Source organism: Ascidia mentula, chromosome 2 (assembly GCF_947561715.1).
Source record: "Ascidia mentula chromosome 2, kaAscMent1.1, whole genome shotgun sequence".
In the NCBI taxonomy this organism is placed as follows: Eukaryota; Metazoa; Chordata; class Ascidiacea; order Phlebobranchia; family Ascidiidae; genus Ascidia; species Ascidia mentula.
The window spans coordinates 18,258,752-18,275,746 of NC_138567.1; the positions used below are offsets into that span (position 1 = coordinate 18,258,752).

The 16,995-nt window shown below is 35.4% G+C and overlaps 2 protein-coding genes across 2 annotated transcripts; one reads left to right on the forward strand and one right to left on the reverse strand.

The window, feature by feature from the left end:
• Positions 1–1,864: 1,864 nt before the first annotated feature.
• LOC145890710 (transmembrane emp24 domain-containing protein 10-like) lies at positions 1,865–3,561 on the reverse strand. The gene is made up of 5 exons (XM_082981851.1): positions 3,319–3,561; positions 2,871–2,994; positions 2,672–2,739; positions 2,486–2,612; positions 1,865–2,270 (listed from the first exon to the last, which is right to left on the reverse strand). Exons 1-5 carry the CDS (start codon positions 3,544–3,546, stop codon positions 2,149–2,151), a joined length of 669 nt encoding a protein of 222 aa, XP_082837977.1. The 5' UTR covers positions 3,547–3,561; the 3' UTR covers positions 1,865–2,148.
• Positions 3,562–6,733: 3,172 nt separating this feature from the next.
• LOC145890709 (tubulin polyglutamylase TTLL5-like) lies at positions 6,734–15,531 on the forward strand. Its single transcript, XM_082981850.1, has 29 exons — positions 6,734–6,861; positions 6,942–7,051; positions 7,170–7,252; positions 7,393–7,499; positions 7,614–7,744; positions 7,949–8,031; positions 8,449–8,603; positions 8,859–8,960; positions 9,020–9,219; positions 9,295–9,376; positions 9,432–9,493; positions 9,609–9,670; positions 9,806–9,859; positions 10,457–10,683; positions 10,757–10,832; positions 11,014–11,149; positions 11,245–11,788; positions 11,911–12,034; positions 12,196–12,377; positions 12,433–12,624; positions 12,698–12,804; positions 13,225–13,395; positions 13,473–13,547; positions 13,621–13,782; positions 13,840–13,932; positions 13,995–14,128; positions 14,624–14,808; positions 14,866–14,987; positions 15,045–15,531. The coding sequence occupies exons 1-29, from the start codon at positions 6,755–6,757 to the stop codon at positions 15,095–15,097; spliced, it is 3,921 nt and encodes a 1,306-aa protein (XP_082837976.1). The 5' UTR covers positions 6,734–6,754; the 3' UTR covers positions 15,098–15,531.
• Positions 15,532–16,995: the final 1,464 nt, after the last annotated feature.

The following is a 16,995-nucleotide window of genomic DNA, read 5'->3' on the forward strand; positions in this document are numbered from 1 at the left end:
GCTGTGCAACCCCAGCAACCTTTTTGTTACTGTCTCATCTTTAATGTTGCCCTATATATTTGCTACTTTTTCTTCAAATACACAGACCATAACTTTTGGTCTCAGTCGATCTCGGTTTTGGTCTCAGACTGAATTTGATCCAACAACGTACTATCGGTGAAGGGACCTCCGCAGCCAGCTTGGTGTCAGACTGAGACTTGCTTGTCTTTACTTGATATTGGGTTCGCGGAGATGTAAGACCACCAAAACCTTCAGACAAACCAGTATCTGCGTTCCTTTATATCTTGGTGTCGGGTTTTCGGCTATGGAAGACAATCAAAATCATCCGTTCCGGAATCACTCCTCCGAAAGTAGGCTACATAAGAAGAGTAAAGCAATAAGAAACCAACTATTGTCCATTTAACATAGCCAAATGTGTATAGTGTTGAGTACAGACACTGCGGACTTTCGATTACGAACACTTTGCAGAGTAGACTAAAGGCTATAAATTCAAAACGCCAGAAATGAGTGAGAATTCAGGTATAGCCTGCTCCACGTAATTGAAACACATTAAAAATGTCACATTTTCAGCGGATTCACGGCACAAACAACATGCCATCTGGTGGCAAAGAAAGATACAAACCCAGTCAATATTATTTCACGTTAGCAGAAAGAGCCAATGATTGCAGGCATCGATGAAATTTTATTGGTTTTTGCTAAATAAAGAATTTTTTGAAGGGATTTATTGGCACGCACTTCCACTGCATTTAATCTTACATTCAAAGTGGCACCGCTAGGATAGATAATGGGTCTCGCTTTTAACACAAAGCAATGTAACTTATTTTGTCAGTTTTTTTCGGGCCATGGAATACGCCCTTGGATCCAGACATTTTTACAGGCAAGCCAGATGCTTTTGAGATCAAGCCGGAGTTCTAACCGTACATAAGGGGTTCTAATCATTTTTAGAAGATCGAATGTCTCACGAAAAGTTCAGAATCTCAACTAGATATCGGTGAAAGATTGTAGCACCACATGCATGTTTCCAAACTTAATCCTTCGCACATTTGGAACACGTATGGACCGCAGGCTGCAGACGGAATCATTTGCAGAACGCGCACTGTTTTCTGGCATCCGACTCGACGACCGACCTCTTTCATCTTAACTTGTTAAATACGTGTTATCTGTTCGCACTTCATTAACGAAAAACTCTGACATTCTCTCTGCCACCCAACTAGTCTCGGTCACTTAACTAACCAACTGGCACGCGGTAGAAGTTACCCGCTCAGTCACTCTAACGCACTTGGAACAATTTAAAGTTACGCCACCTGAGAAATTGCGACTTCAGAAAAGGTTTTGACAATGAATTAAGGAACTTTTCCTTGTTCGGCGTATACCAGGCCCCACAAGTCTAGGATTGGATTTTGCCCGAGCAGTAACCAAAGTTACATCTGTCGAAGCTTAATCCCTGAGAGTTGTTTTAGTCACAATAACAAGTTTTGAGTCCAAAATTTTGAAACAATTTGCATTTAAGATGACTTGTTTAAAATTCCAAATATTTTTAGAAACATTTCCCCGGACACAGATTTTTACACCAGACTGGGATGTCTGCCGTAAAAGCTTTGTTTCCCTCTACAATCTGATGTGATCTCTGCTTGGTGCAATTGTAATTATGTATCGACTCTGAAGTTGTTCTGTGTTTTTTTTTATGCCACACGTAAGCTGGGGATTTCTTTACAGGCCTTGCAGTTAAATACATCCAAGCTCTGTAGTGATATTAAAACACCTCACCTTGCTCGTTTCCGCCATATGTATAAACACCCCGTACTTGCGTGGGTGACGGCAGTCAAGGAAATAGAAGTGATATTATCAACTAACAATGAAAAAATGCAAATATTTTCTCTTTATTCCCACAACTGACATCCAAGATAAAAACATTTTGTTGAACAAACATTGAAATCCAAGCCACGAATTAAAGAGATGCATGTTTTGGCGGGTGTGATAAAACAAACTTAATAAAGTTCAAAACATTAAATTGTTGAAATGCTTTTGTGACAGAATACCTTTAATCTTTACTAATAGTACAGTGCAAAATAAGACGACATGAAAATCCAATACACCCAGAGAAAACTGCGATAGAACAACAACTGAATTGCATAAACCGACTAACATCTATTCAATGAGCTTCTTAGACTTGAAGAATTTCCTTAAATAGAGAACCTGCCAAGTTGCCAATCCAATCAGACACAACATTGAGAAAATACTGAAGTAGAAAACTCGTGAGTTTGTAGATTCTGGAAAATAATAAGCACATGGATAGTTCTTAGATAGAGCTACTTCAGTATTAAACAACTGAATTATGCTGGGGAGGTAATCTTTAAGAAGACTGACTTTGTGCCAAACCAGGATAATTCAGTTGATATACAAGACTGATACCGCACATTTCATAATTGAAATATCAAACAAGTAATAAAACAAGTTTTTTGCCTAATTATGAATTGTTTCTCACCATTTGTATCCCTCATTTCCTCTTCTCTTTTCTTCATATATGCAAAGGCATTAACGATTGATTCTGACAGGTCTTCAAGTCGCCTCAGTTCTACTTCCAGAGGTTTCAATTTCTCAGTCTTAGCAATCTAATTGAAATGTCAAAATGTTGAAACGCTTATTAGTATTCACTTAGTTTTCAACTTACATCATCATAGTTTTTCGCCTCAACTCCACGCTTTATTTGCAGTTCCACATCTTGTGGGGGCAACTTTCCTTTATCAAACACTTACAAAAGTTAGCTTTGTTCAAAGTGGGTAAGCTGGCATTTTGTTTAATTAAAAAGTTAAATGTTCAAAAATATTTATCCACTAGTAACAAACCAGTGTTTTCAAATACTTGTTTACCTTTAAATTCAGCTTTACTTGTAAAACAGATTTGAAACATGTCATAGTCGTCAGTTGTAAATGCAAATTTCCCTTGGGATGCTTCATCTTTTTGATATAGAATGTGTCCATTGGAATCTGTCACCTGCAAGAGGCAAACAAACAAAAACTGCTAATATCATGTTGTTATGGCAACAAGCCACAAGTATCTATGAATTCTTGTTTATTCGGTCAAACAGGTCAGGTTTTTCTTATTATTGCATTTTATTGCATAAAAGGTTTTCAATTTAGTTTAAATATTTTTTCAAATACTCTATTCTACACGCAAATATTCCATATGCTAGCATGTGATTAACCTCTAGAAAAAACATTAAGTTAGGTGTTAACATATAGATTTCATCTAATAAATTCCCCCACTTTCATATGGACTGTCTATTTACTTCACTTTACATGTTGCAGGGAGATTTACCTTGAGGAAAACTTTCACAGAAGCTTGTTGGCTGACATCATAATCTCCAGTCACCAAAATATCTTTGTGAATTTCCTCCCGCATACATTTCTCAGTATCTGCTGGAAGTTGAAAGTTCAACCCTTCCACATTGGCCAAGAGGAGGGCTGACACAAATGTTATAGAAACAAAAAAATACATTTCTGTGTTTCTGAAAGATATGCACATGTCTGTCAATTCCTGTGACATAACTTTTACCTCTCTTTTTTTTTTTTATTGACAAAAAAACTTGTAATGCTTAAACCAAAGGTTTATTTGGTGTTTTAGGGTTAGCGTAAATCATCATGACCACAACATATTGAAGGAAGGGAAACCATATTGGACAACTTCCTTTTGGGAGAACAAATTAGGACATGGTTTACTATGAGGAGGTACAATGAATAATTGTCAAACACCCTGTTTTATATTCTATGCAACACTTTTCTGATACCGGCCCTATTAAAAAAGGCTGATATTGATTTCTGCATTTTATTGTGTTGCCATCGTTTCAAATTTATGTTAATAATTTTAGTTTTTCCCGTCGTGATAGCAAGTGTAGTTATGCTATAAAGGAGTACAATAAACTGACGAGATCCGAACAACTATGAACCATAGGTTATCAAGAAGCTGCAGGTATTCACATATTAAAAACTTGATAACTCTAGGAAAACTCGTAAAAGTTTGTATTTTAAAGGAAATCAATGAATCAGTCTTTTTACAGTGCCAACACCCAGTTTTCAGGATATGGCAATTTTCTGGGACGTGGAGAAGTCTTTGCATGTGTGCGCATGTGCTACCCCTAAGCCCACGTGCAACTAAATCCTAAAAATGTCTTGGGTACTTTTAGTTAATTGTTTTATGATTAGACACCGTGTGCCAAAATAATTTTCATGTGCAAACAAAAAACATGAAAAAATAAAGAAAAACATGCATTGCTGCAGACAGGGCCAACAACAGAAAAGTACAGTTTAAGATCAGGTTAATGTAAAAGATCATGAGGTTTTTGGGCTTGGCAGCCCAGGCAATGCAGCCTAGCTGGATCAGCCACTTTTTCCTTACAAGTTGGAGCGAGATTTGAAAAATCAAGCACCCGGTGAGGTTTGAACTCACGACCCTGGCCAAACCAGGCCCAACGCTCTACCAACTGAGCTACAGGAGCTCAGTGGTTTCATGGGGTATATTGTGGCCAAGGTACACTGGTGCGCAAGCACACAACTTGCCAGGCAACCTTCACATATACGCTGCCAAGCCCGAAAACCTAATGAACGTGATATGTTAGCTGTGATCGCCAAGCAAGGACCTGCGCAGTGGGGCGATCCTGCCTATCATGCCATAGCATGTAATATTACTGCTTAATGTAAAAGCTTACATAACTTGCCATTCTTTCTATTTTCTTACATATAGTATGCCAGATTGGAAAGTTTGTTTTTAGTGCGAAGGATTTTGTTTCAGGGATCGTTAATTGTGCGGACGATCACAAGGTTTTTTCGTATTTCAATGCATTAGCTGATTATTATTGCACGGATTATCGGTGAATTTTTTGAAAATGGATTTATCCTCCATGCACAACATTTTTTTCTAATCTGAATAGTATGTTATAAATTAACTGCACCATGTTTTGCAATAATTTCTGCAAACAGTAGAAGTCAAAAAGACAATGATATTGAACCATTGTTTTAGAATAATAAAGATGTGAGATAGAAAATTAACTTTACAGTACAAATGTAAATGTTTCAGGAATTATTTTTGCAGTTTAGAAACCTTTTACAAAAAGCATTGGCTAATCTTCGTCTCTGTTTACCAACAAAGAGAACTTTGACAGCATACACATACATAAATAAATAAACCATAACCATTTAGCTCAATATAATTAAAAAAACAAGAAAAACCGAAAAGAAAACGAATTCCCGTTAACTGTTGATAAAACAATTTGTCAAATAAACAAATCTGGCATACCATAAGGAGAAGTTTCAAGCAACAATGATTAAAAATATACCAGGTAATTTCAAAACTAACTCACATAACTGCGAAGCATACGTGGCATCAACATGCTGCTGTGCTGTTCACTATTGGCACGCCTTTGCTCAAGCGTAACGGAAAAAAATACCGACCGCGATGTATTTCGCATTTGTACAAAAACACTTGTTTGCAGTGTTGCCAGATTTTTTTTTCTAAAAAGCGCCATTTTTTGTTTAAACACGCCCAAGTAATTGAAATAAGGCTGAATCAGCGTTTTGTCACATAATTAATGAACTAACAATCAAAACTTTTAGTTTCTAAAACACGCCCAAATGCGCTCAAAGCGCAAGGTGAAACAAAAAAGCTCGAACACCCAACTGGTAACGCTGCTCGTTTGGCAGCATATCAGTGCATAAAATGTCACTTTAACAAGTTTTGAAACTTCTGATTGAAACGCTAAAGAAGTCTGATGCATTTCGTAAATTTGGCCATTGTTTTGCTTTTAAAAAAACTGAGTAGGAATTGGACCCTAACCAAATGTATTTTTAAATGTGTAGGCTATACCGTAGTTACATACAAATTTATTGCAAAGCCATAAGTATCTCTGTAGAAAGCAACTAAAATGATTTTTTTTTTCTTTTTCAAAATATACCATTTAAATTGTCCTGCAATAATTCCTGGGTTTTAAACCACAGTGAAAAGATTTTTATATGGCACAACAATAGAGTACATGTAGAATATGTGTGTAGTGTTTCTATGGTTGCTACAGCAGCTTTGCGGTCATTTGTCGGTAAGCGGACAAGTACTTTTTAAATCTGATTGTCAAGTCTGTTCTTTGAAAAGGGTCATCTTTCTGTTAAGCGTCTCAAAATAAATAACAGTTGCATTTAGCAAAAAATCCCTTTGTCTAATATTTCTTCTGCGGGCGATTTTTTTTTAAACGTGTGATAAGGAACGCCGAATAAAAGTTTAAAAGTGTTATTGCACGTTTTGTGCATGGGAGAAAATGTGGGAAGTTGTATAACCTGTGAATGTTTGTTCATTCGTTATATCTGTTGTTTTTTTTTATATTATGCAATAAAATTTATCAAATTAAGAGTAATGTTTGGGTATTATCATTATTTTACTTGAATGTTAAAAACATTCTTATTTGGAACAGCAAAGTGTTTAACTATAGTCCACAAAGGAAATTCTTTGTGTGTAATGAATTTTTTTAGCAGGTGCACGGATTACCCGATGTTTTGCAGCATAAATAAAACTGATGGTTATTTTTTTCTGTGTTTTTTTTGAATTGGTATCTAGCAAACACTATTTTAGTCCTTTTTTTTCAGCAATTTTTGGTATTTTGTTTTCTTTGAGAATAAATCAATACATCATAGCCTACATAAAATCAAGAGAACCAAATGTAAATATTCCATTAATTATATCTTACAGTTTAGGTACCATTTGTGCATTCATTATGTCTGATGTGGATACTACCTCTGATTATTCAGGATCAGTTTCCTTGACAAGTTCTGATGAAGAAACTGATGAAGAGACCAATAAGCCATCTAAACAAAAACTAAGGTTTGTGTTTTTCATGAAACATGAGAACATGTTATAGTAAAATATACTTTTTGCATTTAATGACAACGTAATGTATTCAGTGAGTCTTCAGCACTTCTCTGGACGGGAAATGGTTCGAAAAAATGTCCGCTTATTATATTTCGACCAGAAAGTCTCATCACAAAGGAAAGAAAACTTAAAGCAATTGGAGGCAATGTTTTACCATTATTTTTTCTTATTTTTATGTTATTTCAGTGAGCATCACTGCTTGGAATTTTCTGTTTTTAACACTTCATGCCAAGAGTCAAAATATGAATTTATTTTTACAGAAAAATATCATCTCACATACAAAATGGTGAAAACAGAAAGTAAATTAGTTCGATCTCTTCTTTCCTCATATGGCTTTCATGAGGTAAAGAAAATGTTCTGATAAATAAAATTAAGATAAACTCTCAACTTAATTTTTTTCGGAAGATCATGTTGTAAAACAACAGTGTTTTTTTTATTGCATGTACAGAATGATGCTGAAAGTTCTTTTTGTTTTCACTTAAGGTTCATCCAAATAGTGCAGACTTCAACTTGATGTGGACTGGAGCTCACCTAAAACCATTTTCCCTGAGGAGTTTGCAGGACTTCCAAAAAGTGAATCATTTTCCAAGGTTGGTTATTCTTTGTTGTTTGTTCAAACTAGTTCTGGTAGATTTGAGCTTGTAATACTTATCTGTTATAATGGTCAGGATACCAACAAACTGTTTAATTTTGTGTGATTATAGGTCATATGAAATTACAAGAAAAGACAGACTTTACAAAAACATAGAGAGAATGGCACATACCAAAGGAACCAAACACTTTGATTTCATACCAAGAAGTTATTTAATGCCTTCAGAATATCAAGAATTTTGTGGTAAAACATAACGATACAAAACGTGACATTGTGTAACTTACCTTGTAATTTGGTCAGAATTTTTAGTGGCAATTTTCATGTATGAAGCTATGGGTAATGTGGAATATCGAACTGTAGAAATTTTTTAAAATTATGTTTGGAAGATTTGTAAAAAAAAATCAGCTTTCATGCCAATACTGTATACCAAAAGCAGTTTTGTTACAGCGGCTTTCGTGAAGGAGAAAGGGTCATGGATTGTGAAACCTATTGCAAGCTCAAGGGGAAGGGGGATTTATTTGATAAATAATGTAAGTTACAAACAAATTGCACATAAATAAACCTTTAAATGAATCTAAAAATGTTGATGTATAACATGGTAGTCAACATACAACTGACTAAACATTTGCAAGAATTGAAACATTTAGGTTTGATATGTTTATAATAAATAAAGTGCCTAAAGGTGGGCTGTTATTTGAGCAAACTGTTTGTATTGAATATTTACCTGTCCTTAAGCTGCATTGGTAAATTTTTTCTGGAATGTCCAACAATTTTATGGTCGTAATTCAGTCATTGACCTGGGTTTGAGACAAACTTGTCATATAGACATTGTTGGCAATTAAAACATACTAAAACTAGGTTAAAAATGTTTCTTACTGTTGAAATAAAAATTGATAAATTGTTAATAGAAATGATATTTTGGAGCTATAAAGAAAACTTGTGTTTAGCCAAATCAGGTACCACTAGAGGATAACATTATGGTGTGCAAATATATCAGCAATCCTCTACTTATTGATGGGTTTAAATTTGACATACGTGTTTATGTGGCTGTTACGTCTTATGACCCACTGCTTGTCTACATGTTCGAAGAAGGTCTCACAAGGTTTGATTGACTTTTTCCTTCATGTTTGTAACCCTGTGTATTGAAATCAATGGTTGTGATGTTAAGTTGGTTTGGAAAAATTAAAAAAAGTAAGAACTCTTTTTCAAATAGAAAACTTTGTTATAATTTGATATTGCATGATTTGGGCCATCAGCTTCCGTAGACTTTTAACTTTCACTTTTTATGAATCTAAAGGAAATAATTTATATTTTTCTTGACATTTTGTACTTTCACCAGAATGCATTTACTTTTTAGATTTGCAACTGTAAAATATGAAAAGACTAATAGACATTTAAAGAATCAAATGATGCATCTTACAAATTATTCCATCAACAAAAAAAGTCACGATTATGTTCGGTATGAGCAAAATCATGTTCGATCTGAATAATATAAAAAAAAGCACAAAATTAACACAGATGTGAAGATCCTGAAGTTGAGGATTATGGAAATAAATGGAGCATGAGTGCTATGCTGAGGTATCTGAAGCAGGAGGGAATTGATACAACACAACTTATGATGAAAATTGAAGCAGTTATTATCAAGTCTATACTTGCAGCTGAACTGCCTATAGCAACTGCTTGCAAAATGTTTGTCCCCCATAAAGAGAATTGTATTGGTGAGCACCAGGAAAAATGGGTTGCCACATATTATGGCCAAAGTTTATAACATATTGATTGATGATTTTTTTTAGAATTGTATGGATTTGACATATTGGTAGATGAAAGTTTAAAACCATGGATTTTGGAGGGGAACCTCTCACCTTCCTTGGCTTGGTAAAAATATTTTAGAAAACATTCACACACATTTGTAAATAAGGATATTTTGTAGTGATGCTCCATTGGACCTGAAAATCAAATCAAGCATGGTGGCAGATTTCTTTAGTTTGGCTGGTAATTACTCTGATGACATAAAATCATAATTCCCCACTTTTATTAAATCTATTTTTAAAATAGACAAAACCTATTATATTTTTGCAACAAAATAAGTTTCATGTTTTGATAAAAGGTTTTTGTTGTGTTGATCCGATGACAAGAAAACAAAGTAAGAAGCAACTGGATGTAATGCGGGTACGTTCATCACACTTCTAATCATATATAATCATACATATTTTACCAAGTACTGGTGCACTGTTTTACCAATGACAGCATTAATTGCCCTTCGTGACAATTATATTTCTAAAAGTAAATACATGTTTGTTGAAGCGTCCATATTCTGCCTCAAAAAGTGCATCTGCTTCAAGTGCAAGTTTGGCAGCGGTGGGTGTAACATTTCACCATAGTGTGTTTCTCACCCAGTCTGGTGCATGAAGTGTTGGTGTGGTAGAAAATATTTATCAGTTCATTACCTTTGTAAATCCTTCACCTGAAAATTGATTTTTTTAGTTACCTGAGTCGATCACTTTTTGGGTTGTACATATGTTTGTTTTTCTTGATTTGGTTTTTAGATATTTTGTATTTGTTTCAACCTGTATTTTTACTTTTTCTCTGTTGCAACAATTAATTGTGTTTCAGAAGCAAATGAGCTATAATGATCAGTTGAGCTGTAGTCAGTGCATACTGTTTCATCAGTGAAGTTGGTAACTAAATAGTTGCTCCACAGTAGTTTTCAAGTTCGTAGATTGGTTCCCAACCGATCAGCGTTTAGTACAACAAAGGAGAGAAACCTTTGCCTGGTTACTAAGCCAATAAGACTGTACTCAACAACTACACTGATTAGACCTGATATGATGAAACTGTTTGCACAAATGTCTGCAGCTCACTAAGTGTGTTTTTTTGGTTGTTTTATAACCTAGAATTTGTGCCATAATAATTAATGTATTTTCTTCCTGTTTCATCAAATTGTTTTTAAATCAGACTCAAGCAAAAAGGCCTTCTTCAGCTGTTGGTTTTTCAAAAGATTGCAGTAGTGGTGTTTCCCCTGAGGAGGCAAGAATTTTAAAGATGTGCAGGGAACAATATCAGAGGAGGGGGAGCTTTGTAAGAATTTTTCCAACTCCAGAAACATGGGAACATTATGGTTCCTTTCTAGAGTACAAATCCAATTTAAATCACATGCTTGCCCAAAAGTTGTTTCCTGATATGTAAGTTACACAAACAACTGTTAACTACCATTGTTAAATGTACCTTATGCCATCTTTCTTGATAAATATGAAGGTCATTTTCAACAAAGACAATGGTTGGAGCTTATTCAACTGCTGTGGCAAGAATGAAAAACGTTGCAGCAAGCCAGGTGACTTTTTTTTTGTGCAAATCTCCTTTATTACCATTTTTTTTCCATGCAACTGACAAAGATAAATCTTGTCTGTATCATTTTGTTTCCAACTGCAAGGTGCAGCACGTTGCTTTAAACCCAATTTTAAACCCCAACATGTTCTTCATGTTAGTTAACTCATATTTTTGTCCGTATTAAGATATTGGAAGGAAGACATCATTTGGTTGCAGAAAGATCAATGCAATATGAACGCAAACTACTTTCACTTGAATCTTGCAAACGTAAACGAGTCCAATCTAGCAGAAAGAAATCCAAACAAAAAGACACTCCTATTGGTAAAAATAACATCAAATAAATATAAAGCAAAGAATTTTATTTTAAAGACGAATTTGTATTTTTTGGAATAATTTTCTTGACATATTTTATGCAGGGGTCGACACAAAAACTTCATCGCATGCCAAATTACTAAAGCCCTCATTTGAAAATGGTGAAGATAGTGAAAATGAAATCACACAAAAATTTATCTTAAATCAAAGCAAAATATCTACAGTTCCCTCTCAAACATCAGTTCAAAGTTTGACAAATTCAGCGAAAACACCAAAACCCCCAAGTCCAAAAAATTTATCCAAAGAAAAGGATTCTGGCAAATCGAGCATGGAGTCAGTGAAGCAAGATACACGAAGCAACAAATTAAAAAACAAAAATAGTGAAAAAGAAAGTCCTTTGCGTAGAGTGTACACATACAAAACTGATCATACACAAGTTGAGCAAGATGGGAATCAAATCAAAAAGTTCTCCTCCACTGTTTCTCAGGCAGCAGCCGAAAGTTCATCATCAGATGATGAAGTTTCTTTACAACAATCAACGAAGGAAAACCAACAAAAAGTTGAATCTTTGGGTAAAATAAGTTTCAGCAAACAAAAAAAGAAAAATACAAATGTTCTGGAAACCTTAAGATGTGGAGGAAACCTTGGGTAATGGTTGTTTTTATTATGCCTAATTTCTTTAAAAATAAAACATCATAAAGTTACAATTTTTTATTATCTAAAATAGTCATTTTTGTATTTTCCTTCCTTGTAATGTTTGACCATTGCAGAAAAATCCAAGCAAGGCAAGCATTTTCATCTTACTTATCAAAAGTTCAACACCGTTTAATGATTGAGTCTGAAAGTCGTATCAAAGAGTGTTCAGATGTTGTACTTAAACAAGAAGAACAGATGGTAAATTACTTTGTTCTGTAATTTGATTCTAAACAACAAGGTAGTATTTTGCCCTTCCGCCTTTGCCACTTGACTTCTGAATCATATGGAAACCATATGTATGTGATAAAAAAGATTGTGAACCAAAAAACTTGAGCAGATTCAGTATCATTAATTTCCAGGACCTGGTGATGAGATTTCTCAAAAGAGCTGCAGGAAATCTGCGCCAACCATTTTCAGTTGTTGTTCCGAGCCGCCGACTTTCACTATATGACCGCAAAAGGATTCTTGCAAAGCAACTTGGAGATTTTGTTCATGTTTACCACAAAGAAACTGAAAGCATGGAACAAAAAAGCCAATTAGGGTGAAAATAAAGTTTTCATCAAACAACATTTATGCAAAAAAAATTTTTTTTGAAGGTTGCAAAAAGATCTTACAGCTGAGAATATTTTGAGACAAGGAGAAAAATATGTTGAAGATGATGATTTCCGAGCTTTTGTTGTGAGTGCTTCAGAACTCTCACTTGAAGAAGTACTCACAGCATACACACAGAAAAACAAATCTGCTTCTGTTTTTCTTGGTGCTAGCAAACCAAAATCCGGACGAACACGGTAATTTTCCCTGTTTTCGACACTTGATGTTTTGATTACCATTTACAACAATGTCCAAAAACATTTATTAAAGTAATTATTGTAGATTAAACCCTGATGGAACAAACCAAGAGAGTGGGTCACCTTTAGTAAATCAAGTTGCTGGCAAAGCCATAAAAGCTTCCGACAGTTTTGCTTCAGGTATGACAGGATTTCTTCAGGACCTACATGACAATTAAGTAGTTTACCAAGGCAAATATTTAGTAATGACGCAGAAGTGTTTCATGCTGTAGCAAGACAGGATGGACGATTTCCTATGTTTATGTCAAGGTTGCTAGGCAAGTTGTGCACTTGCGCACCAGTGTACCTTGACCACAATATAAGCTCTTGTAGACCAATTGACAGGGCATTTTGGCTTATCAAGCCCTGGGCCTTGCATTCATACTCAATGCGTGCTGAAATTTTCCGATTTTGCTCCAACTTGTCAGGATTAAATTTAAAAACCAAGTAACCTGGTACCAAGTAATCAGCTGATTTAAAACACCCCAAACCATGCTAAAACTGCCACAAACAAGATCATTTCACCCTATTTACAGCTTGAAAAGCATGATTATTGTGCAGGAGAAGTGACATCAAATTCTTCAAGCATGCTTTCGCCTACCAGTCTTCACATTGATTCATACACATCTATGCAGCATACAGCTCTTGTCTATGGTGCCAAACTATCTCCCTACAAAACAATTCAGTCACAACGACGACCAGCTAGTGCTAAACCATTTGGTGCTATTTCAGGCATGACATTTTTATTCTGTGTTAATGAGTGCTGAGAAACATCTGAAAAAAGTTTTATGAACATTTGTTTGTTACAGCTCGCTGTACTAACCCGGGAAGACCTGTTTCTGCCTCAAGCAGGACTTTGGGAAGTAGTTTACATTACCAGACGTGTACGTTGTAATCTAGAATTTTATCGTCAATACAACTCATAGTTGAGATGATGAAAATGATCTTTTTTTTCAGCACCAAATCATGAGGCACTGGCTGATGCTTTGCAGAGATTAACTGAGAAACAAGCTGCTCGCCAATATTCGGCACCCGTGCAATTGAAAACACTTACTCAACACCTTTCTAACTTGAATTTGTCAAACCTTGATACTTTCCAGAGGAGTCACCACCACTCGGGTAATGAAATAACCAATGAAAATATTAATGAAAATCAATTTCTTTGTTAATTATAAGACGCATATCGACAAACTAATTCTCCAACAAAGTCTGCAAGTCTGTGTGATCTGGCAAGTCTTGATCCGTCCGTGCAGAGTATGCTTGATCCAGGTTGCATTTTTAACAAAGCAATTGCTTTTTTTTTATTCAATTTCTGTTTTTTCTTGTTGCAGCTCAACGTGGTAAGTTTTCATCAAATCTAAAAAGATATCAAGAGGAAAATCCAGAGCAACATAAAAATAAATTTGCTGAAAGCAGTTTACAGTTTCAAAGAAGCAAAGCCAAACACCAATCCATGGTTGTCCAGGTACATTTTGTATCTTTATTAATTTCCACCAGATTGATAATAAAGGCTTCTGTTCGATGTTGTTGACCCTTGAAACTCAGTTGAGGGCTGCATAGTTCATTATTGGCAATTTCAGAGTACATTCACCATATTTAAAGATTTCAGATGAGATGTCTCAATTACAAGCTATGTGTAGAAGTTTGTTTCAATCTGGTGAACTTCCAACAAAACAGTGCCAGAAAATGAACTATCAACGTTGTGTGAATAAAACTAAGGAAGTCTCCAAGAAAGTAAATTAGAACAGAAGCATGTTGGCAGACAAAGCAGTCAATACAGAGTTGTAGTTCAGATCTATGCACATATTGAAGAAAAACATTAATAACTGCATATTGATGATAATATTTTTTTCACAATATTTAAGTCTACAATAATTTGGGTGCAAAACGTAAGGTTATACTGCATTAAAGTGAGCACTGTCACTAATCTAAATCAGTGTCATAATAAAAATGTTTTTAGACAACTTCATTTGGGAATTCTTATCATGCACAGAACCACACAAAAGAACTGTCTGGATTCAAAGATAAAAACCAGCTAACTTCAAACTCGACAAAATTACATTCAAAACCTCCATCTGTACCAAGACCACCAGAATTGGGGAAAAATTTCGAGCGACAATCAATGTTTAGAAAACCAATTTCCCAGTAAACATCTTTCTGTCTTGAAGAAACAATTTATGTTATTAACTGCTGTGTTTTCAGTTTATCATCAACCAGAGGTGAAAGCGAGGAATCAGAGTCCAATACATTTTATAGCAGCATAAAGTATGACAGCCAAACAGGAGCCACCAAATCCTCTGAAACAAAGACATCAAAGTCTCAGGGTATAAAAATACTTACATCTCATAAAGTACCATGGAATAACCAATTTCATTGTAAAGCAGATGGCAATGTGGCACCCAATAATACATTTAAACGTTCGTGGAAACCTTGACACAAAGATGATCACAAAGGATTACTAAACCAATCCTCTGGTCTTTGCATCTACTCTTCACTGTTTTCAGCAGATCTTAAATTTTTGAAAAGACGATTTCTCTTTAATGTGCTGGAATGGTGTTTACATTTTGTTGCTCCTCTCACTGTGCCAAATGTATGTGGAACGTTTATGTTTTTTATATGCTGGAAATCTAAAGCACTTTTAATTAGTTAATTTGAAAGAATTTGTGTTGTTTTATTGTGCAATGAAGTGAATGGGTGAACTGGAAGAATTTGTTGATCAATTGTTGTAGTCTGCGGTCACTTGGCCTTGCCAACAACCCAAAATTGACCACTGCAACCAACAATGTACTTGTTGACAGAACCGATGGATTTTAAGTTAGCGCCTGGTTTTTCACTGGCTGCGCAAACCAGGGGCGTCTTTTTGGCTAAAATACCACGTTTATGTGGCGACGGTAAAAAATGATTCCGCCGGCCACTTTTATGTTTTTGGGAATTTATGTTCTTGTTTTCATCACAAGTTGGTGCAAAACACATATAATCACCAAACCAAAGTTGCAGCTGTTCAAAAAAAATAATGTTGGTCGTTCATGACGCCGCGTACTTGTAGGTATATCGGCTTGCAAGTGCTTAACGCGGGAATGATAGCACTTCACAAAGGCGATTTTTTGCAGTAAAAACGTGATTTAAAACGCAGCGCTTCAACACAGAAGACTATGTCGCACAACAGGGCAACTTTATAAGCTATAACGCCAACTCTAAACAAATGGTAAACGCGACAACATTCCGTGTGGTATAGGGCTGCGCGACAACTTCTTCGTTGTTACAGGTGTAATCCGTGTTTCATTACAAAAATGTATTGCTTAATTCATACGGTTGCATGTCTCTTGCTGTATAATCTTCAGCTTCAGTTACCAACGTATTGATAAAACAGACGCGATGTACCAAAAGAGGTCATAACACTAGCGGCCGAAAATCTTTATCAGACTCACCGCAATGACAATGTAAAGTTTCCGACATTTTGGGTCATCAACGCTATACCTGAACCTCTCAATTCAACGAACCCAGCACGGCAACGTAGCTCAGTTTACATTCGGGCATCAGACATTTGTTGAGAGTTAATTAAAAGTAAGTTTAAGAACGGATGCCATGGTCAAAGTAGTGAAGAAATAATCTGTCACAATAAAAATAAGAGCTTATTGTTGTTCAGGCTGACGATACCGCGGACGTAAATTATTAGAAGAATGTTGACAGAGTAGTTAGAAAGACATGCTTCCTGTTGGTGGTACTATTAGTTGCGGGCTTTGAATATATAGATGCGAGAAGTCATTTGTGTTAAAATACATTGCCCATATATTTTAACCAAAAAAACAATACATACAAATATGACAAAGAAAACTTTACGTTAACCTTTCAACTATTGCCTCAATTTTTAGTCACATGTATTTCGAAAAATTGTGATTAAATAATACGCATGGAAGGATTGATTAAACGACAGGCCTGTTAGATAAACCACATTGAGAGTGATTCGTTTAATAAATGCCTTAAACCAAGGGTGATTTACCCATGGTCCGCCCGACGATTACAGTAATGATGTAAACTTATTTGTATGACGTTTAATCACAAAGTTTCGCTGCACTTCCATATAGCATCTAATGCACCATATACGAACTTGCCATTGTTTGGGCAAGTAGCTAAATTGATCGACAAACATTATTGTTTAAAGCCCAAAACGTGGTGCTGTAAAACAGAATCTGCAGGTTGGTTTATTTTATCTGCACATGCAAAAGAGCTATATCAGAACCACTTTGTTGTATTTTCGGTCAACATCGATCCGCAAACTCGACATCATTGTGCCTGCTAGTTTAAAAGCCAGTCAAGCAGTGCAACAATCAC